The sequence below is a fragment of the Sorex fumeus genome, unplaced genomic scaffold (genome assembly GCF_029834395.1).
Source record: "Sorex fumeus unplaced genomic scaffold, SorFum_2.1 ptg000056l, whole genome shotgun sequence".
In the NCBI taxonomy this organism is placed as follows: domain Eukaryota; kingdom Metazoa; phylum Chordata; class Mammalia; order Eulipotyphla; family Soricidae; genus Sorex; species Sorex fumeus.
Window position 1 is genome coordinate 941,828 of NW_026606113.1, and position 23,682 is coordinate 965,509.

The 23,682-nt window shown below is 39.3% G+C and overlaps 1 protein-coding gene across 1 annotated transcript in view; it reads left to right on the forward strand.

Moving 5' to 3' along the window:
- The window catches only part of SUCLG2 (succinate-CoA ligase GDP-forming subunit beta), a 369,070-nt gene that overhangs the window by 174,895 nt on the left and 170,493 nt on the right, over window positions 1–23,682 (forward strand). Inside the window, exons 3-4 of the mRNA XM_056125636.1 lie at window positions 18,368–18,467; window positions 21,277–21,367. Coding sequence (XP_055981611.1) covers window positions 18,368–18,467; window positions 21,277–21,367 — 191 coding nt within the window. The remainder of the gene's footprint in view (window positions 1–18,367; window positions 18,468–21,276; window positions 21,368–23,682) is intronic.

Consider the following 23,682-nt stretch of genomic DNA (forward strand, 5'->3'; position numbering starts at 1 on the left):
CTGATGTCACTATTATAGGTGCCTATTTCGGTGGGGCTCTCAGGGATCTCTGACTTTGGATTTTGCTTTTTGACATGCATAATGAAAGTACTGAAGGGTTTCACTAATGAGGGAGAATTTGGTTTTTGTTTTTGTTTTACAAAACCACCAAGCATATGGAATTGCATCACTTAATCACTTAATCACTTAACTTCCCGTTAGTCATCTATTTGCTCGAGTGGGCGCCAGTAACTGGTCTCATTCACCTAACCCTGAAGGCTTCACTGACATGGCAACACTGAGAAGGATGAGATGGAATTGCATATATATATATATATATATATATATATATATATATATATATATTAGGTTGACCATGTAAGAAGTTCTCCTTGAAGTTGATAATTCTTGTGTATGGTGCCAAATTGACCAAAATGCAAGATTTTGTTATTCCTTCCTAGGCCATGTTCTACATTTGGGGATTGGGGCGCTTGGGCCATACCAGGGGGTGCTCAGGGCTTACGCTGGTTCTGTGCTCGGGATCACTCCTGGCAGGGCCCCAGGGACCATGTGTGCTACCGCGGGATGGTATCCAGATTGACTATGTGCACGGCAAGCACCTTATCTGTTATATTATCTCTGCACTCCTGCCCCAGTGCCTACATTTTATTCGGTGGACCATAAGGCATCTCCGAGTATTCTATTCAGATATGAGGTGCATGACTTGTGTTTTCTCTGACTATTGTCACTTCACTCCTTTCCAGACTCTTGGTCTTCCTCAAGAGTAAGCTGATAGAAGGTAATAGGGCATCACGTTTAATGGAAAGATTGGAACTGTGCTCTAACTGGGTTCTGTGTGTGCTTTTGAACTGAATCTTATGTGATCTTGGACAAAGCTTATTTCTTTTGAGTTTCATTCTCCTGATCTCTATGCACACTATCTCCTGCAGAGGGCTGATAGGAAAATCACATGAGAAAAGGTGTGTAAAGTCCTTCAAATAGTTGTTAGAGGTAGCCACTGCTGATTAATATATCTTTAACGTACTCTGTGACTACCCCAGTCATCATGGACATAATAGTAGCAACTGCATTCATGACACCAAAGGACAGGTAGACAGGAGGTGTTCCAATGCTGATATCCAAAACACCAGCCCAGTTCAGTTCTAGCTTGCTTCTCAGCTCATTTCCGTTGCCCTAAAGGCTCCTGCAGGACCCGGATGGTCCCAGTAGCAGTGTTAGGGGAGACGTGTACAGTGCTGGTACAAGCCTCAGCCTGCTAATGAGTCCTGAAGTTGAGCAGCTCCAGATGGATTCAAACAATATATTCTCTGCCAGGAAACGGGGCGGGTGAACCAGAGCTGCTAGTGCCAGGCAGCAGCCATTGATTTCAGAAGGGAAATGGGAAAAGAGTAAGGAAATATGTAGGCCTTGGAACTAAACAGACAAACTCAAAATAAATACAGCCATGATGTGCACTTGTGGAGGGGGCATTCTGAGATCCAGAGACACTGATTTTACTCACAGAGCAATAGTCTATCTGGGAAGTAGCCGGCAGTACTGTCTGTACTTTTTGGGCAGCTCTAAAAACATCTGACTGTTTTTAACTTGATGGACTTATCTATTTGTGTACCTTGTGATACAGATATAATCTCATGTGTGATATATTCCTTTAAGAAATAACAGGTCTTCCCCCTTTATTTATGGGCATTATACATGTCATTTATAACAAATTTGTCATCATTTATAGCAAATTTGTCATCATAAAGAACAAATTAATAACCTATAAGCTCCCCAAGCAAATAGTTTATCTATTTTACTCATATCATCTTTATATTCTGTATCTAAATGTACTTAGTGTAATTTTTTTTTTGCATTTAGAAGATTATTCCCACTTAGCAGTGATACTGTTTTTGTTCTTACTAGGTAAAATGAACCCATTTTATTAATCATAACTGCTAGTGATTTTTTTCTGATTATAACTGACAGTCAATTTGAAAAAATAAACGTAGTACTATTTGAAAAATACTTTACAATAATAAAGAAAGCAAAAGTGACTTGAATGTCACCCTCTCCATATAAGTGCTGTTCATGTGGGCTTTTGTCATTTCACACTTATAAAGGCATTTATATTTATATTTTCTAATGTTCAGGAGACATATTTTTCGGTTGAATACTTTCTGGAGGTTTTCGTTCAGAAACCCTGCGAGCTTCTCAAAATTATGGAATCTCACTCTGTTAAGCTTCATGCAAGTGACCATGACATTGACAGCAGAGAAAAGCATTGGATTAAAGATGGTCATTTTCATCACCTCATAACATAAACACCAGACTAAAGCTTGAAGCATCACTCTGGCATTTCAGGAGGTTGCAAATATCCTCTGAGGAACTCAGTACCTTTTTTTCTGAGTATAATAGACAAGATATAGGATAGACCTTGACCAGGAAATACCAGGGCAGAGACTCTCCTTGGTACTTGTGCCTGAGCAAATGCCACTGCTTTAAAATTATGTTTGAAAAATAATTTATTTTCCATAAGTTACCTGTGCCTGGAGTATAAAAGAATTCTGTTTGAAGTCGCATCTTCTGCATTATTGACTTTGATTTAGCTATGTTTCCAACAGGATTTTGATTTTGGGCTGGTGGTGGGGTAAGCTGATTCCTTTTATGTCTTCCCTGAATAGTCACCTATCTTCGGCCAGCAATTAGGAGGTCAGCCATTGATCTAACTCAGAAGTTCACAGTGTTACTTGTGTTAGTCCTTCCTTTAAAAAAAAAAAAAACCAAAATGCAAAAAAACAAGGCGCGCAGATGACCTCCTTAGAAATGATCCTTTTCAACAAAGAGCAGGTAAAGGTAAAGGTAAAGGCCCTCCCGTTGATCGTCGATTTGCTCGAGCGGGCCCAGTAACGTCTCCATTGGAGACTTTGTTGTTACTGTGTCTGGCATATCGAATACTCTCGGTAGCTTGCCGGGCTCTCCGAGAGGGGCGGAGGAATCGAACTCGGGTCGGCCATGTTGGCCGCGTGTAAGGCGAACGCCCTACCCGCTGTGCTATCGCTCCAGTGCCTCATAATTGCATTAGAGACTGCTAAAGGCTTATTCCAGTTTTCTCCTGGGAGTGAACTGGGAGTATCACCCACCCACACTAGGAAATATCAGCCTAAGCATTTGGGTCTGGTTATTTTGCTAAGTTTCATTTGAATGAGAATTAAATAATAGACTTAAGATCTCTATATATCCAATGCTATTACTTTTCGATACTTTTCCTTAGTACTTTCTGGTTATATGTTGCCAGAAACAGTTATGCATTTCTTGATTGGGATTGTGATTTTGCAGATAAGCATTTGCCATAGCTTAACTGGCTAGGAAACTTCATATTTGGCCATTACATTCTATGTAAATGTCATCGGTCTTCCCAGAAAGTGAAAATAAGCAAATAGTGACTTTTTAGTGATTGGTTGATATGTATGCTGAAGAGTTTAAGGGTAACTCTACTGATGTTTGCAATTTATGGTGAAATTCACAAAAGAAAAAAAGCTAAGTGGATTGTGATGCATGTGGAGACATATGAGGCAGAAAATGTAGTAAAATATTAGTTGTAGAACCGGGTGGTAAATACATAATGATACGGATGCATATTTGTCATTCAGCTTTTGTCAAGGTTGACTGTACGTTTTCATAATAAAATGTGAAGGAGGAAATCCAACAATGAGACTGTGGAAGGGAGTTAAAAACTGTATCTCAAATTCTTTCTTGGCTACAAATTCCTAGCTCTGCTTGTTGCTAGCTGTGGAACTCCAGAAAACTCACTCTCAGGTTTGGTTATTAGTAAAGTGTAGATAATGAATGAATGGAGCACAAACCATATTTCATCAGAAATGCCTACTAAACATCATGATGGTGATTTCACAGTGTAAAGGAAATTGTCGTTATACTTGAATGCCCATATGCTGAGGATCTACTGTGTACCTCCCACTCTCATTTTTAGGGGAATGAGATAATTGTGCCACATTTACTAGAAATCTCCAACCTAGAATGGAATGAGGAAAGGGAGCAGCAAGTGACACTAACTTCCTTATGTTAGATAGAATTTCTCCCTGATTTTGTGGATCAACCTAGGTGTTACTTCTCCTTTGAACTAGAAGAATTTTCAGAGGAGAGTTGGTATTTGTTCTTTCAAACTTTGTAACATTTCCTAGTAGATGTAATTTGTGTGTGTGTGTGTGTGTGTGTGTGTGTGTGTGTGTGTGTGATGGTAGGTTGAGTAATATGGCATTACTCAGGGCTTCTTCCTGGTCTGGACTTGGGAATCACTCCTGGCAGTGCTTGGGCACCAGAGAAATGGTGTGCTGAGGTGTGATGGGGTGCTGAGGATTGAACTCAGGTCAGGCACATATAAGGTAAGTATCCTTCCTACTGTCCTATTGTACCGGCCCTGGATGTAATTTTTTTGACTGCCAAAATTGTTTACTTTTGTATAAATCTAAGTCATCTCCTACCATGGTGTAGTTTTATTTTTACATTTTCAAAGGTGAAGAGCTGTTAATAGTTAGGAGGACTTAAGGTATATGCTAGCATTCCAGCTGCAAATAAATGCAGATCTTAGAGTCAAATGATTTGTAGAGATTGGATTTTTAGATAGTATCCTATAGGACTACCTGGTTGATCAACTAGATTTTTCTGCAACATTAGTACTATTGCAGAACTTTAAAAGATGCCCAGACTTTCTTTGATTTTTCATGAGCTATGATGCTGTGGCCAGCAGCTGTGTTTCCTTGGGGATTATAATTTCAAAGTAAAATAAAACCCTTTTTCTGGCTGGGGAGATAGCTCAAGGAACTGAAGCACATTCTTTGCATACCGAAGCACCTTGTTAAATCTCTTGCATAAGATGAACCCCCAGGTAGCTCCTGGAGTAGCACTCCGGGTACCTTGCCAGGAGGAATCTCTGAACTCTGATGGGTATGCCTGCCCCCAAATTATTCCCCCTGCCCGAGAAATAAAAGGTACACTCTCACTATCACTGTCACTGTCCTCCCTCTGTTCATCGATTTGCTTGAGTGAGCCCAGTAACATTGTGAGACTTGTTACTGTGTTTGGCATATCGAATATGTCAGGTATGTCAGGGGGAGCTTGCCAGGCTTTGCATTGTGTGCGAGATACAGTTGGTAGCTTGCTGGTCTCTCTGAGAGGGGCAGAGGAATCGTATTTGGGTTGGCCATGTTGGCTGCGTGCAAGGCAGACGCCCTAACCACCATCTTATCGCTCCAGCCCAAAATGTACACTAGTTTCAACAAATGGATTTTATGAATTGCTTTCTTTAGTTTTGTCTTCTTTTGTTTGTACCTAGTGGTGCTCAAGGCTTACTCCTGGCTCAAAAATCACTCCTGGTGGGCTAAGCAGGAGCTGGGGATTGAACATGAGTCAGCCATGTTCAAGGCATGTGCTCTACCCACTGTACTACTATTTCACCAGTCCCTCCACAAATGGATTTTAGCAAAAGTGTTTCCATTGTTTTTAATGTATAATAACTTACCTGGCTTTCTTCAGCATAAATTCTTTGTTCAACCAGTCTTAATAAAAAAAGTGAAGAAAGTTGCAGAAGTGCCTATCTAGGCAGACTGCTTCAGAGATAATCAGAGTTTTTCTAAAGACAGCCTGAGTACGTGGGCTCAGGTTTAGTGGCCTCGGAGGTCAGGAATAAAGCAGGTTGGTAATGAGCACTGCATTTCACTGTGATTGAAGTGTACAAGTCAGTCTTTATATGTGGAGGGTTTGGAGGTGTGTGGGATGGGTCTTCGAATTTGATGTCAGTGCTGTTCTTTCTGGTTGTTGAAAGCAAACTATTGAAATTAATTGAGCATGCAGTTAAATAAGTTGCAAGTATTACAAGGAAAGTAGTAAGAAAGTGGTAAGAAAGGAAGAAGGGAAGGGCAGAAGGAGAGAGGAGGAAGGATGAAGAAGAGAAAAGAGAAATAAGAAAAAAAATTTTCTCAGACCTTACAACCTTTGAAAGTGAGCCAAATATAAACTCTCCCACTTCCCTTAAATTGCAAGGTTTCACCTCCAGGATGCAATCTTAAATTCTTTCTGTGGTTAACATTCAAGCAATAGACTCAGATTTCAAATACAATGAATGGATCAGGACAGGTGGTAAAAGACCAAGACATTGCAATTTAAAACTCAATGCAATTTGAAAACAACATAACAGATTATGCTGGACCTCAATATATCTGTGTATCATAGGAAAGTGGCTCTGAGATCTTTCATCTCTCTCTGGCATGGGTCATTCCTGACTTCTGCTTAACTTCAGTATGATATCAACTGCTTTACGACTTTAAGATAAAAACAAAAAAACACACAAAAAAACTCCTGGGTTCTCTTTTTATTTCAAGGTATTATTTTGAATACCCTATAGCCTGGCAAGCTCCCCGTGACGTATTCGACATGCCAGACACAGTAACAACAAAGTCTCTAATGGAGACGTTACTGGGCCCGCTCGAGCAAATCGATGATCAACGGGAGGGCCTTTACTTTTACTTACTTTTACCCTATATCTGGTATTTGAAATTGTAGCAGATTTTGAGTTAGGAATATGTGTATTTGCAGGTTGGAAAGGCATGGCCAGAATTTTATTATTACTGCTATTAAACAACTGCTTAATTGGAATCTCACAGATCTCTTTGGAACTGTAACTTGAGATTTGCTTGAGTGTTAGTTACATGATTGGATTCCTTTCATAGAGCACAGTGATGAAATTGCAAGTCACCTTAAAGACACTTAGGGTAAAATAACTGAATTTAATATGAAGACCCAAGAGTATATTTTTCTATTCACAAGTTCATCTTCAGTATAAGGCTTTAATAACTAGAGGTCTTCTGAAGATCTGGAATAACAAATTGGAGGAAGTTTTTGGTGTGCTGAATCCTGGCATGCTTTACTGGTTTATTTGAAGGGGTGCAACAGTCATGTCCAATTTAAATAAGAAAGTCACATCCAAATAAATAGAAAAGTAAAGCATCCTTTCTAAATTGTTTCCCCAGCCCTTCTACCTGCCAAACTTTAACTCTGCTATCTAGTGCTCAGATCTCTTTATGCATCTTTCCTTCCTTCTCCTGCCTGACTTGACATTGTTTCCCCTTTGTACTTTATATTCTCATAGTATTCATGTTTTATAATGATTATTTGTTTATTTTTTCTTTTATAGATTTTACATTTCCAAACGAAAACAACTTTTGCTTTATTTTGATCTTTGAGTTCCCACAGAGTGGGTGCTTAATCATTGTTTTTATAAGAGCCAAGTATTTCCATTCCTGCCAGGATTCTTGTATGACACTTAAGGATTCCATGTTCTGAGACACTGAGTAATATACACATATGTATGTATGTATATTATATATGTGTATATGTGTATATACATATTATATAGAGAGAGGAAAAAGAGAGAGATCTACCTATGGTGGTGAGGGCTTACTCCTGGCTCTGCACTCACTGATCACTTTGGGCTGGTCTGGGTACCATATGGAGTGCCAGAAATCGAACTCAGGTCAGCTGTAGGCAAAGCAAGCACCTACCAGCTATAATATCTCTCATATGAGAAGACTAACACAGAAAGGACTTTTTTACAGTTAGGAATTATTCTGGGCGGTGCTTGGAGACCATAAGGGATGCTGTGGAATGAACCTGGGTTGGCCGTGTGCAAGGCAAACACACAATCCTTTTGTCTCCATCTTTCACTTTATAGTCACAATGTGGTGAAATGTGGTTTCTGAGGTTGATTTTCATTGAAGTAGAATTGCTGCACCTAAAAGTTTGAAACACTGGGCATATTGACCTCTTCATCACCTTAGACATTGGTTCCCAAACTTCTTTCATCTTTGCAGTAAGTAAGTAAGTAAGTAAAGGCCCTCCCGTTGATCATCGATTTGCTCGAACGGGCCCAGTAACGTCTCCATTGGAGACTTTGTTGTTACTGTGTCTGGCATATCGAATACTCTCGGTAGCTTGCCGGGCTCTCCGAGAGGGGCGGAGGAATCAAACTCGGGTCGGCCATATTGGCTGCGTGCAAGACAGACGCCCTACCCGCTGTGCTATCGCTCCAGCACCCAGTGCATCCTCCACCCCCCATCTCTGGAAATGTATTTTCTTTAAGTGAACTAACAAAAGTGCCTCCCAGCTGCACCACTATTTTCCTCTTCCCAGGTTGTTCCAGAGACCTCCAAGGGATGGTATCACTGATTATTGACACAGTTAACTATTCACCATTCACCGTGTTAAACGTGTGAATTGTCCATTAATATGGAACTGGCACCTAGTTATAACCTTTAGTTTGCTTTATGCTTAAGAGTCTGTGAGAGGGATTTTGAATTCATTATGCAATCGAGTCGTTAGACATAGACTGATCTGCTCGGGAAAATGGGTTTGACTTCCAAAAGTAAACCAGGGTCAAGATGTGAGAAGCTCCTGTGAGAAGATCTCTACTTGAGGAAGGAAGGAGTTGATTGGGCAGCCAGGGGGTTTAACTTGGAGGAACGGCAGATGAAGGTGCTTCTGATTCTGTGCAAGAAAAAGTTGTTTTGATAGAGGCTCAGCTTCTCTCCTTGAGAAGCCCCTCAAAAAGGACCACTTGAGAGCAGCTGTGGGATCTTCCTTAATTTTGCTGAAGCCAAAGCAAAGTATTGGTGGCATGATTAACTGTGGTTGGCAAAATGAAGAGTCAAAAGCCTGAGAACAGGGGCTGGAGCAATAGCACAGTAGGTAGAGCGTTTGCCTTGCACGCAGATAACCCAGGTTCAATTCCCCGCATCCCATATGTCCCCTGAGCACTGTCAGAAGTGATTCCTGAGTGCAAATCCAGGAGTAACCCCTGAGTATCACTGGGTATGATGCAAAAAGCAAAAACAAAAACAAAAAAAAGAGCCTGAGAACAGATTCCACATTAGCATGTGAGAATACCTTTCACCAAGGGAGGGCAAAAGAGGAACTAATTTTTAATGAACAAGTAGGGAAAAGAGAATATTTGTAATCTAGAAATTTTCAGTATACTAGGAATGTTGCTGCATAAATGAAACATACCTAAGTATGAATGCAGCCAGGCATTGTAGATATTACAAACATTTTATATCCCGTAGGCATATTATTTAACTCTGAAAATAAAGTTATGTATTTATCTATCTTTCTGTATCAGTTCTAGATATTGCTACCTTATTTTTTTGTGTGTTTTGTTTTGGGACTACACCTGGTGGTCCTCAGGGCTTACTCATGTGCTCAGGGATCACTCCTGGTGGGGCTCAGGAAAACAATTTATGGTCAGGGGCTGAACCCATGTCAGGTGCATGCATGTCCGCTCCCTAACCTATATTCTCTTTGTCCATAATTTCACTTTTCAGTTCCTTGTCCATATTCATAGCTTATGGTCAACAAAATGGCCTACTGTTGTCTGTTATCAAGTAGTTTCCAGTAGCCAGTTACTTTAAGAGGATGTACTCTGGTCCTGAATAGACTCTGGAGCCATCCAGAGAAATTTTAGAGCTTTTAGTTTTGACTTGGGAACATCTGCCTTCAGATACCCTTCACATCATCTGCAGCCGTTTATTCCGTGTCAGCTTGGTGAAGCTAGAGCTGAGCTTTCCTGTTAGACTTGGTCAAATTTGGAGTTGGAACAGAAGTTGGAGTGCAGCCACTATGGTCTAATTTGATGGATGGTTGTAGACATGCTGGCAAGAGCTGGCCTTTTCTTTGGCATAGTTTGCTTCTATAAGTAGTATTTGTTCGAGATAAAATGTTAATTAGATTGGCTCTAGAAGAACTTCTGGATTTTGAAAAATAGTTTCAGTTTTGTTGGGATACTTGACATTCTCCCTAGCCACGGTTTCTAGTGTGTGTGGTCCCTGCTCTGCTCCATGCCAGATCTTCTCTCAACCATCGCTCTACTGATATTGGTCAGTACAGATTCAGGCTTTGCATGTGATGCTTGGCTGCAGGTACTGTGCCATCTTCACAGGCTGTGGCAGTTCTGGTTTCTATCATTGATTGATTGGTGGTTCCTGTGATCCTGCACCCTCACTTTGAGATCTTTCCTTTTTTCAGCGTCATCTCCCACAATTCTGTTATCTGTAATTCCTATAATAAATTCTTGTCTCTAACTACTGGTGGTTCACCCTAGGCTAATTGACAAACACACCTTCGCTTTGAAAATTTGAAAAAAAACTATATAGGTAGTTTTTCTTTATTCCTTCCTTTAAATTGTAACAATGCATTTTAGTAGTGTTCCTGTCATAAATATTTTTCATCATCTTTGCTCATTTTCATGATATGCTAAAGTTACCTTTGTTACACAGATAATATTATTACTAGTATATATTACTAATTCATCTCATGATATGTATGGAATACACTATATATTGTGTCTCTGAATTTCTTCTTTGCTTGCGGGTGTGGGGTTGGGTGGTACTACACTTGGTGACTCTTAGGGCTTACTCCTGGCTCTGTCTGTACTCAGGGATCACTCTGGTGGGCCCAGGAGACTATTTGCATTGCAGATATCAAACCTAGGTCAATAGCATGCAAGACAAGCACTCTATCTAATGTAGTAACTGCCTCTCCACTTCAAGAAATGTCTTCTTTTTAAGGAATGTTTTCTGAAAATATGCCTATTTTTAAGAGATTTGTGCATCGCACAATAGTAGCAATACTAGAATCTTTGATTAGCTACTTGCCCTTTAATTAATAAGGCTACCTGAGTGCTTTCCCATCAGACTTTGGAGAGTCTGTGGACTTAAGCTCTGTTAGAGAAATCCATCTTTCATGGGCACGATAAGGTTGGTTTATTAGTGATTTTGCTCGAGCAGGCCCAGTAACATCTCTATTGTGAGACTTAATGTTGCTGTGTTTGACATATTGAATATAGAAACTTTATTAATAGTAGTAATAAAATAAAGAAAATTATGACAGCATTCTGGGTGTAATTTTATTTGTCTATAAACTTCTTTTTTGGGGGAGTGTGGGGGGACACACACAGTGTACCCAAGGATTACTGTTGGCCCTGTGCTGGGGTATGACTCCTGCCAGCTTGGGGGGATATGGGATGCTGGGGATCAAACCTGGGTCAGCTGCTTGCAAGGTAAATGCCCTACGTGGTACTGTCTCTCTGGCTCCAGCTTTTAAATTTATTTATCACCCCCCAAAAAATTTGTGTTAATAATGAAAGGAATTAATAACATCATTTGCAAAGTCAGAAGAGTAGGTTAATTTATTATTATAGATTTAATTAGTCCTATAATATAACAATAGCTATACTTTTTTTTCCAGAACAGCAATATCGAGGGTGAACTCCAGTTTAGGAAATAAAATTTCTTTAAAACAAAAGTATGATTTTGTCAATATCATATTTATCATCTTTCTCATCAATTGCTGAAAGTGGCATCATCATACCACTATACACTACCTCATTTCCAAATGAAGTAATTACTTTAGGTAATGGGAAATTAATACCATGTTCAGTAGAAAATTTAAGATTTAAGCTTTAAAGTGCCAGAGAAATATCTCAGCGGGCTGGAATCACACGTTTTGCAAGCAGGAGGCCTGGTTTGGTCCCAGATATTGGTTTGGTCCCGGCAATGGTTTGGTTCCCCTGAACAGATTCAGGAGTGACTTCTGAGCAACAGGCTGAATGTGGCCCTCAAACAGAAGTAAATCAATAAACTATTTAAATCTTCAGTAAAATCCTTATCAGTATAGGATTTTTTTCTGTGAAGTCTCCCTGGACAATTTTCTATTTGTGTCACAAAACAGATCTGTCTTACAGATGGTCCTCGTTCCATCTTTTACTTATATTTGAAACTTGCTGTTTTAGGGTTGTGCTGTTTACGTCTCTGATGGGCAGCAGTCTGATGGAGCCGAGTAGCTCCAGAGCTAATTTCGTCCACGGATGTGACCCACATTGGACTGGTTTAATTCTGATGTACATTTGAAATTTTCTTCCCCAACTTTGGTGAATCCATATCAGATATGTTTAAAAGTGAAACAGTCGTCAGTTTCAGAGAGATGCCATTGAGCATATGAGAAGAATCAATGTAATTTCTTATTCCCAGTGACCTAGTTGCAACTTGAAGAAATGGAAGTGCGCCTATAGGAGATACCACATTAATGATGGAAGATGTGCAGTTCTTAAATTTTCAGTTTGAATTCTGAGTTCATCATCATAATAATAATGATAATAAAATTTTGCTTCATTTTCTCTGAGAATTGGCACTTAGGCTTACTGCTTAACACTGTATAATTATATGTTCTTTATAAAGGCTCATTTTTCTATACTATCACAAGGCCCTTTTCTTGCAACCCTCTTCCCTTTTTTTCTAGTTATTGATAAATGTAAAATGCTTTTTAACAATGTCAATTAAAACTAATGTCAACATCAAGAGAGGTGATGCCCATGCTATAAAATTACATCATGAAATAATACTGAAAATGTGGTATTGGAATTTTGCTCTAGCCAGTGTACCATTGAAATCATAGTTGCTGCAACACGTTTTGACCAGAAATCAGTAACCATTTTAATAATCATCTGATAGTCATGTCTGTCTCTGTTGCTGCATTTTGAATTCATGGGAGTATTAGATTGTTTTAAAGAGAGCACTGCTAAATAAAAGCCAGTTCAGTAATACAAATATTTATTTCAATACTAAATTGTTTTTAAAAGGTAGTTGAAAATAACATTCTTATTGATATTCTTGCTCAACATTTTCAGATATTTACTAAAGTCCTTTTGCATTATGTATCAGAACTCTGTCTTGTGAACATTAGTTTGCATTTGTATGCTGTCAGAATGCCATCTCCAAAAAACAAAGTGAACCAACTTTACAAAACCCATATAATGTAAAACACTTCTCATTTATTCTACTTAAATTATGCTTTCCTTAATGAATTTTATTAATATTTTGTTTACTTTTGGATTGAATAATCATTCCAAGAATGGTTGTTAATTCAACATCAGAATATTGGGGTACTATAAAAATAAGTTTTAAACTTAATTATCATAATTAGAATAATGCTTCTTGTGGTAAGGAATGAGAAAAACATTTGATAAAGCACTATTTTAATTTAGGTCATACAGTAGAATAGTACTGTGGTGTGGGTTTTGTTCTTTAAGGCTATGTCAATGACTATACATATTGTGTTTTTTAAGTAGTGAAGTATTCAGTCTTAATGTATTTATAAATAATTAAGTATTATTATTTAAGTAATTATTAGTAAGTCTTTACGAATTTTCCACATGAATCTTACTTTTTTCTCCTAATATATTATGTCAGTGATATACATAACATACTTAATTTATAGATAATTGATACCTATCAAATACAGTGGAATCCTAGCCATAAGCATTGCTTATTATGCGGATTTCCCCAGGAAAGGAATGTATTAAGTGACTCTATTACATGTCAAGGCTACTTAATTACTGATAATTAACAGCATAGATTTGGAATAATATAGGCTTGGTTATTATACCAGTCCAGTGATATGTTATCAGTGTATAAGTGAAATCTCTCTCCATAGAAAACTATTAGAGTTGGACTTTTTTTTTTTATCCCTATCTTTCTCTTTTTAATTATCCTAAAAGTTTGTTAACTTATGGCGGCAAGCTACTGAGAGTATCTCACCCACACAGCAAAGCCTGGCAAGCTACCTGTGACATATTTGATATGCCAAACACAGTAACAAGTCTCACGAGCAAATCAATGAACAATGGGAGGACAGTGTCAGTGACAGTGACTCAAAAAAATGAATTTTGTGTGTGGGACACAATTTGTAATTCTTTGTAGATATTTAAGGAGGCAGTTAGGGAACATAAAATAGGGCTGAAGAGATGGTACAAGTAGGTAAGAAACTCGCCTTACATGTGTCCAACTTGGGTCCAATCCAGCCTCCACATCTGTTCTCCCTGAAAACAGAGCCAGGACTAAACTCAGAGCATAACTAGGTGTGGCTCCAGACAAAAACAAAAAAGGAAACATAAAGCAACCCACACTGATTCATTAAAGAGCAAACAAATTTGATATTTGTGTGAATTTTAAAGGAAATTATGTCTTTAAATAAAGTAGAAACAGTGGCATTAAGTATTTATCAACTTGGTGAATTCTTAGTTAAGCTTTGTTTGAATGAGAAGCTTATTCTTCCATAGAATAAGGCCACTTAATTTTCAGCACTTGAGTAAACAACCATTTAATTAAGCTACTTGGGTTGATTGCCCTCCAGAGAAAGCTTTACTGAGTTTGCACTGAGATCCAATCTGAAGAAATTATATCTGAGACCTTACTTTTGACCTAGAGTACAGGCCAAAGGTTGCTGAAGTACTTGGATTAATATATTCTTTTCTTTCCAGTTTTTTGTCTGCTCTAAAAATTTGCTTCATGGTTTCTGAAAAAGAGTGCATATTTTATTAAGAAAATATGATTCCAAAGGTATGGTATGCCCTTACAAAGATAATTACACAGGTAATTGACAGTGATTTGTTGAGGTTATAACTATTTCTGAATTTTGATGGTTCATGCCCAAAGTTGTGTTCAACAAATCAGTATAATAGTAATACCTGGTTAGATATTCTGCTAGACTTTCAAGTTTTGCTTTTGAAAAAAATGGCAAGAAAGCATGAAAAATGGCAGTGGAATGCTGATTCTCATTTTTAAAGCATTTGATGTGTAGTAAATTGCTCACCTTTTAAAATAAGCACCCAGTAAAACATATTTTTAATTTTGTATTTTCAAAAGAAATAGGAAACATCTCCCTCTCCATTACTATAAAAGCATTGCTAAACTTCATTATAATTATAATGGATATAATTTTTCCAACTTTGTCCGTTGTTTAATCACTTTATCTGCTGTATTCAGTTGAACTTTCTATTTGACCATTTTACAAGCAGGCTTGAAACTTTTACTTTCTGAATCTAAATCTTTTCTTGTATTTATGGATAAGTAGAATTAGAGATTCTAACTGAGCTCTGCCAAAATTCTAGTTATGCTGTCACTGCTGTTTGTACATTCAATAGTCTAAATAAGTCATCTGTTTGTTTGACTTGCTTCTTTTCCTGGTGAGTTTCTAATGAATAATCATCATATTGCTCTGTTTGATGGAAACCAGTTTATTGTAAGAAAAAGTTTGACTGACACATAGCATGATAATTTCTATTCTGGGACACAAATTCTTAGAGCATAGTGCAGTGGGGACTGGAAATGCAACACAGCCATTTGGTTGCTGGCTTTATACCTAACTGACCTGGGTTTGATCCAAGGTAGCACTGTAGCACCGTCCTCCCATTGTTCATCGATTTGCTTGAGCGGGCACCAGTAACATCTTCATTGTGAGACTTGTTACTGTCTTTGGCATATCGAATATGCCACGTGGAGCTTGCCAGCCTCTGCCATAGAGGTGGAATATTCTCAGTAGCTTGCCGGGCTCGCCGAGAGAACAGAGGAATCAAACCCAGGTTGCCTGCGTACAAGGCAAACGACCTACGCTCTGTGCTATCGGGACAGAGGATTGATCTCCATATAATTCCATGAACCTAGAGATGACCCTTAAGCATGCAGAGCTAAGAATAAGTCCTGGGTGTCCCCATACACAACATGCAACAACAAAAAGTAGCATCGAATTTTGCTTCTAAAAGAATTCAACTCTGGTATTTGAGAAGATATTTCAGAAGATAAGGTATTTAAGAAGATAAAGGAGAGCTGAGGAGATAGTAAGGTGGGTAGGTGCTTGTTTTGCGTGTGGCTGACCCAGTGTCTCATATGGACCCCTGATCCTGACAGGAGTGATTCTGGAGTACAGAGCCAAGAGTAATTCCTGAGCACTTCTGGGTATAGTTCCAAAACAAAACAAAGGGGAAAAAAGAATAAAGGAGGTCAGAAAACCTATCAGTGTAGCTCTTTTTTTTTTCATGACAAAACAAGGGCTCTAAGTGTTTGAAACTTGTCTATTTGCCTTCCCTGTGAGTAACCATGTCAGGATAATAACAGAAACGGTGAACACTTCCAGAACTCCACTTTATGTAATGGTAGACAATACCATCCAATTTTGTTATACTACTTTCCACGACTCCTCCTTTTTTTCTTGCTCTTTTGTGATGACCTGGGTTTGTGGACCTCCCTGACTATATGTGTTACACCCACCTTTTAGTGGTGGTGTTCACCAGGGCTTGTGTATCAGGTTGCAGTGCTCACACATGTCACTGGGCTGAGATGCTCACCGAGGTCTACATTCCTTTGATTGCAAAGCTCAAACTTGCACCTGTGCTTGAAACGTGCCGTTGTACTTGAGTTGAGACATACAGGTTATGGTGCTGAGCTGCTCACACGTGCTCACCAGGGTATACTTCCTCACTATCATGCTCACACACATTTTTCTTAGTTCTGCTGCCTGCAGGGTCACACACCTTTTTGTGGTGCTGATGCAAACCCAACTGTGGTATAGCCGTACACTGCTGGGGCATCAGTGACACAACTAATAGATGTGGCAGGATCATGCTCCACACATGTGGAATGCCAGGGGTTTGCTTGGAAGACTAAGTCTCGGCAGTGTTCCTCAGGGCCCCAATGATTTTAACACCATGTCTGCCAGATGGTAATGAATATATCCATTCTTTACATTCTAGAGAAGTAATAACTAAACAATTCATCATAGCAACAGTCTTTAGGAAATCATGAGTTTTCAACCAAAGCATAAAGTTTTCACATATGCAATGATTGACCTTCCAAGACAACTCTTGTTAACATTTCCGAATTCAGTAACTGATTCTCCTAGACATTAGCCATCTTGGCTAATGTCACACAGCCACGTAAAGGATGAAGCCTGAACGAAAACATATCTTTGCATTCCAATCATGGTATGCTGATATTTTGCACTTCAGCCAGCATTGTTGGAGTGTAAAAGTGTCTGACTTAATTTTGTTAGTTTGGGGGTGGAGGGATAGGGAGATATGGGAGACCTGGAGCCCTCATTTGTGCTTTTCAGCCACTTGTGTCAGCAGTTGAATGCACTGAGGACGTGGAACTGCTAGGACCATTTGGTCACAGGTAGGGTCAACTAAGCAGGACCTCCCGTAATGATGGGAATTGAACCTGGGTTTGTACTCTCTCCTGACCCAGTTATCTAATTTTTTTTCAAAGTAGTGAACTAGAAAACAGACAATATTAGCTTTGACTTCAAGGCCTATTTAGTTTATTTTGTTTACTAAACATATTTGATTTAGGGGCTGTTGTTTCATTTTCTCTCCTTCCCCTTGTCCATCTTTCTCCCTTTATCTTCCCTTCCCAGCGCCCACTCCATTTTTTGCCTCTCTCTCCTTTTCAGACAGGAAGCACCACTATTTGGTAAAAGCTCATATCTGCCCTTGGAGAGCTTCACGCATTCAGATTTCCAGATATAAGGCTCTTACACTAGAGTTTTTAACTCCAGTTTTAGAGTTCAAGAACAGGAAGTTCCTCAAGTGTGTCTAGAAAAAAAAAAAAGATTCCACAAGCACTTTCCCCTGGGAGGTTTTGTTTACCCTGCCAACATTTTTAAAATATTGCTTGCTTTTAGTCAGAATCCATTTCCCACTCTCTTACCCAGCCCTATCAATATATAGAACAACTGCTTAGAAAAGTATTAGCTTCCACGAAGAAAGTTTTGAACTACTTCCTTTGCATCTTGTCTTTAAATTTTACCCTCACGTGATCCTGTCTTTTCTTTGCCTCAGACTGTTATCAGGGAGTTTATTTCTCTGATTTTGCAAAAAAAAAAATGATTGGTGCTCTGGCCACAATTGAACATCAATAGGCCCCCAAATTAATACATCCAGCCTGGAGGTTTTAGAATCTTCTGACACTGAAAAGAGCAAGGGAGCATATGCCTTGCTTTCCTGGGGGATGTTTGAATACTTGAGTAAACTGTGAAGAAACATTTGAATGTCTGCAAAGAGCAGACGTTATTTTTAAGCATGTGGTTGTTGTGCTGTTGCTGTTTTGTTTTGGTACCACATCCAGTGGTGTTCAGGACTTGCTGCTGACTCTGCTCAGGGATCATTTCTGGTAGACTAGGGGAACCACATGGGATGCTGCATGGTCCAACCTGGGTTAAGCTTGTACAGGGCAAGCTCCTTGTCCACTGAACTACATCCCTTTAACCCCAGCATGTAGATTTAAAAAGAAAAAAAAATTGGTTGTTATCTATTTATTTATTTGCAGTGCTGAGGCTGGGAAACACACTTGAAGTCCCTTATTGCCTTCAATTTCAAAGTTGGTTTGAGAGAGCTTTTACTACTTCGAGTAGTTATCTGTCATTAATTACCATATTCCTTACTGTTTAAAAACATTTTAACATTCAACTGCATTCTCTTGATTTTTTTTTCTAGATGCAAAAGAAATTGTCTTAAAAGCCCAGATCTTAGCTGGAGGAAGAGGAAAAGGAGTCTTCAGCAGTGGTTTGAAAGGAGGAGTTCATTTAACAAAAGAGTGAGTCTGATGTTTGATTGATCTTTGCACCAAGCAGTTCTGAACATCTTAGTGATGACCAAGTGAGGCTGATTGCTCCTGGACTGGGAAAGCTGGGAGGTCCCAAGTCAAGTGCACAAATTCCAGCTAGTGTTCTGGAAGTTCCCCAGTTTACCTTCTGATCCCAGAAAAGATTTTTCTTCACTGATTTGGTGTAAACTTTATGTGCCATACTAGAATAACAGATTTTATGAGATGTAGCATAAAAGTCAACCAATTTCAACTAACGAAAACATTAACACCGAAGACTTAACTTGTAACAATATCTTAGTCACTAGTACAAGAATTTAATGTCTCCATGGTGAGATACAACAATTTACACTAATTTTCTTCTAGGGAAATATATTTTTGATCATTCTGTTATCAATTAGTTGGTAACAAGCAATATAAAATAAATTCCTCTGGGTTTGCTAAGGGTACAGGCTTGACAGACGGTTGGGAAATTAGAGAAAGTGGTGAAGTAAAGGTGACAGTGGTGGTGGGATTGGTGTTGGAATATTGAAGGCCTATAACAAATCACCATGAACAAATGAACAACTTTTGTAAACCATGATCTTTAAATAAAGTGTAGTGGCCTACATATGTAGGTTTTACCTTTTTTTTTTTTTTTTGGTTCACACCCGGCGATGCACAAGGGTTACTCCTGGCTCAAACACTCAGGAATTACTCCTGGCAGTGCTCGGGGGACCATAAGGATGCTGGGAATCAAACCTGGATTGGTCGTGTGCAAGGCAAATGACCTACCTGCTGTACTATCACTTCAGCCCCGGTCTTACATATTTCATGTGAACTCCAAATGATATTTGCAAAGAATGTTTTAAAACTTTCATTAATGACAGGTAAAACATGATTATTGCCATAATGAAGTCAAGTAGCACTGTAGCACTGTCGTCCTATTGTTCATTAATTTGCTCGAGTAGTCATCAGTAATATCTCTATTGTGAGGCTTGTTGTTACTGTTTTTGGCATATTGAATATGACACAGGGAGCTTGTCAGGCTCTTCTGTGCAGGCAGGATACTCTTGGTAGCTTGCTGGGCTCTCTGAGAGGGATGAAGGAATCGAACCCAGGTTGGCCGTGTGCAAGGCAAACGCCGTACCTGCTGTGCTATAGCTCCAGATCAAGTAGCATATAGTACTGTCCTCTCATTGTTCATTGATTTGCTCAAGCAGGCACCAGTAATGTCTCCATTGTGAGACTTGTTACTGTTTTTGGCATATCGAATACACCATGGGGAGCTTGCCAGGCTCTGCCAGATCAAGTATTAAAAAAAATAATGCAATATATTTTAGAATCCAGAGTTGAAAGCTTATGTACGTGATAGTAGGCATTTTATTGTATTGTATTAAATGGTTTTAATTTCCTTATTTACATAGATCAAAATCAGATAGCAATCACAAATTGGCTTTTACTGATTCATTTTCTAATTATTCTGTTCGTCAATTCTTTAAGTTTTGTTGGAGCAGGTATTATAAAGTAAATTTCTTATGTGACTAAAGGGGCAGTTTGGTATTGGCAGGGAAACTGGGGACATTGGTGGAGGGAAGATCATACTGGTGGTGTTGGAACACTAGGTGCCTGAAACAGCTGTATAATGAATAGCTTTGTGGTTTAATAAAGAGAAAAAAAATAAAACTTGACATGCCTATTCTTCCTAGGCAATCAAGGAATCTCCATGTACATGGGAAACAATGCCCCTTTCCAATGAAAGCCTTTCCCACCAGCTCCTCCTTAGAGCCTGAAGCTGACCTGCTCTCCCTCCCTTCTTCCAGTCAGGGCTGCTGAGAAGCTGATTGGTCTGTGTATTCCACTTTACCCTGTTTGCAGTATACACTGTCTCACGTATGTCCTCCAGTACCCCACGCCTCAAAATAGCAGGTGCCTCTGTGCAGAGGTGTCCTTCACACAGAATGTTCCTGAGAAGAAAATAGTCTGTTTCTGGCAGTTCCGTGGTCTGTGTGGGCCCCTGCAGCCTCCACCTGCCTCCCTGGGATTTCTCTGACTACTCCAGAAACCTCTCGCACATGTGAGGCTCCTTGGCATGCCTCACGCGTCCCTGTGAGAAGGTGTTTGGGGGCTAAATGTGACTCCCACATGTCTGTCGGTGATGCCTGTGATGAAACTGTTTCTTGTCCAGGCTTGGGGCTGCTGTGTGCCCTGAGCCCCCAGGATGTGCTCCTCCAGCCTCTCAGGCTCCGGGGCCAGAATAAATGGGCTGGGAGTGAATACCAATGGTTGAAGAGTAGAAGGGTTTTTGTATCTTTATTTAGAAGTTTGGTGTTGTGTTCTGTCTTGCTTCTGCCAATTGACCTATGGGGAAATTGGTGTTGTTAGATGGTTTTGCTTTCAGCAGCAGTTTCCAAGAACCTATTGACTATATTAAGTGAGGATTCTCTGTACTTTCAAAATTTCCTGCCATCAAGACTTTGTTATTCAACTCGGATGTAAATCTGTTATGTATTCCAGAAAAGTCGCCACGGTTCTATAGCTTATAAGAGAATTCTTTCTTTTCTCCCTCCGCTCTTCAAGATTTTTGTCTCCCCTACTGTCCAGACCCTCTCTCTTCCCCCCTAGCCTTTTTATAGTTTACTCCCACTCAGCCTCTGGGAGATTTCTGCACAGGTGCATGAAAAGTCCGTGGCTCGTATGAGGGTGATGGTAGACCCTGCAGCATATGCACATAAAACCAGAATGTGGATTCAGGTTTAAATGATTTATTCGTAGCATAGACATTTATTTATTTCTTTCTCTTCCTCCCTCTCTCTTTTAGTCCCAAAGTGGTGGAAGAGCTGGCTAAACAGATGATTGGGTACAATCTAGCAACCAAACAAACTCCAAAAGAAGGTGTGAAGGTCAACAAGGTAATACTTTGTGTTTTGTTTCATGGATTTTGTAAGGGAAAAAGAAAACAAATTCACATTTCCATTTTGACATAATTGAGTGATGCCTCAGTGCTAGTATCACGAGCATGTAGGATGTGGAGGGATGAAAAAGCAGAACTTTCTAACTCCTATCTCACATGTACATCTTGTATAAGTTAACCAGGACTGGATGTGAGAGTTCTTGTATTCATAAGAATATTCATAAGGATAAGAATCATAAGGATTCATAAAGATTCATAAGATTTATCAGGATGTTCCTTCCTCCTTCCACCCTTATCCCCTTCATGCTTTGTAGCAGAATGGCTAGCTAGGGTTGGTATGTGCCCCTGTCTCTTACCTTGAGATTAGTCCTGGGACTGGAGCATAGTACAGCGGGTAGGGCATTTGCCTTGCTGGCGGCCGACCTGGGTTCAGTCCCCGTCATCCCATACGGTCCCTACAAGCACTGCCAGGAGTACTTCCTGAGTGCAGAGATTGGTCTTTTTGGGGTGTGGTTTCTTTTGCCTAAGTTATTGCCAGGGGTAGTCTTATCAGTGAAGTCTGTTAGGCGTCCAGATGAGTACAGGTTGCACATTTATGCACAGACACGTGGACACACATTGTCCACTCAGAGGGTAGTGCACTGGGGCCTGCATTCTTGTCAGAGTGTAAGTGGCAGCACTCAGGACAGAGCCTCGCTACTTCTGTTTTGGTTTGCTCTGCCCACCTCCTGGATCAAGGCTGCATGTTTGACAGGATTCCATGTCAAACAAGAACACAGTTCCCTCATTCAAGTCATCACCAGGAGAATATTAATGCAGGACCGGGAGCCTCTTAGCCTGGGACCCGTGCACATAGCTGATGGGAAGACCCCATCAGAATTGTGAGTTTGTGCTCCATGTTGTCAGGAGGCATCTCTCAGCATGCTCGGTAGGTAGAGCACCACAGAGTGATGCTCTCCAAAATGTGCCCTGCTTGGAAACGCTGATATGCAGCCCATTGTTGTATTTCTCAGAGGGAGTTGTGTGGAAACATTTTGACACAGCTGAAAGAGAAAAAAAAAGAAAAGAAAACCAGCAGTTTGTTCTTAGCATTCCCTGAGGGATGATCTGTCCTCATTCTGAAGGGACATTGAGCAGGAGGGAGATGGGAGGGCTGGTGGGTCATTAGCTGCTTCATGCCAAGAACAGTAAAGCTTATTAAATGTTGAGGAAGCAGAGAAAACTGGTGATGGCTGTTTCCTTTTCCTGCTGTCTCTCAGGTAAACACAAGAATGGTTTGAAACCGAATTTCTTTTTTTTTTTTTGGTTTGGTTTATTTTTGTTCAGCCCAGTATAGAACTTTTATTTCCCTGTTAAATTTGCTTATGAGCTTTTATCTGTGTAAGTTCTTCAAAATTTGTCCACAGAGGATGTAATTAGTATTTTCATTTGTAGAAATCTGTTGTTGTATATGGAAACATGGGATTTTAGATTAGAGTTTGTGATTGTGATTTTTTTAAAAAAATATGAAAATATACAAAACAGATTCATGCTCTATGGAAATGCATAAAATTAATTTGTAGATAGGTTCCTAAAAGATAAGTGCATTCTTGTAAATTGAGCCATTGCCAGGAAAATACCAGAGAGATTTATTTTTGAGCAATCTTTTTCAGATTTTACAAGTGATTAACATATGTATCTATTACTGGTACAAAAATTTCCAGTAAGAAAGATTATAAAAAATTGAAATATTAAAGTTCTTTGTACTTTCATCACCCAAAATAATTGTCACACATTTTTTCTGTCCCTTTTCTGTGAACACATTAATATAGGCATAGCATTATAGAACTTAAGGAACAGTCTTCCTGGGGAAAAAAATATCAGACACAAATCAGCAATCTATTTATTATGGGGATTTTAAATTTCTAACTTTATTTTAGCAGCTTTTAAATACATGCATACTTGTATACACATGGGCCTTTTTCTTTTCAAAATCTCCATGTTTGTGAGACACTCCTTGAGGTAGTAATTGGGGAGGTAAGAAAATGCTCCTTACCAAGTGCTCCATGATTCAGTTTCTTTAACGATTCCTGCTTCAGAAGAAGACACTTTGAATCTTAACTAATAAAAGTTCTGTTACAAATAATTTGCCCAGTCTTAGTCACTCACAAACAATAATTTAAGTAACATTACACTAGAAAGTAATGCATTCAGTGATCAAATAGACTGAAGAAAGTAGAAAACTTTCTTTTCTGGAAAACAGCACAGAGGATTTATAGATGATACTCTTTGTGTCAGTCACAGATGACACATTTTAAAGATGTGTAACTGAGC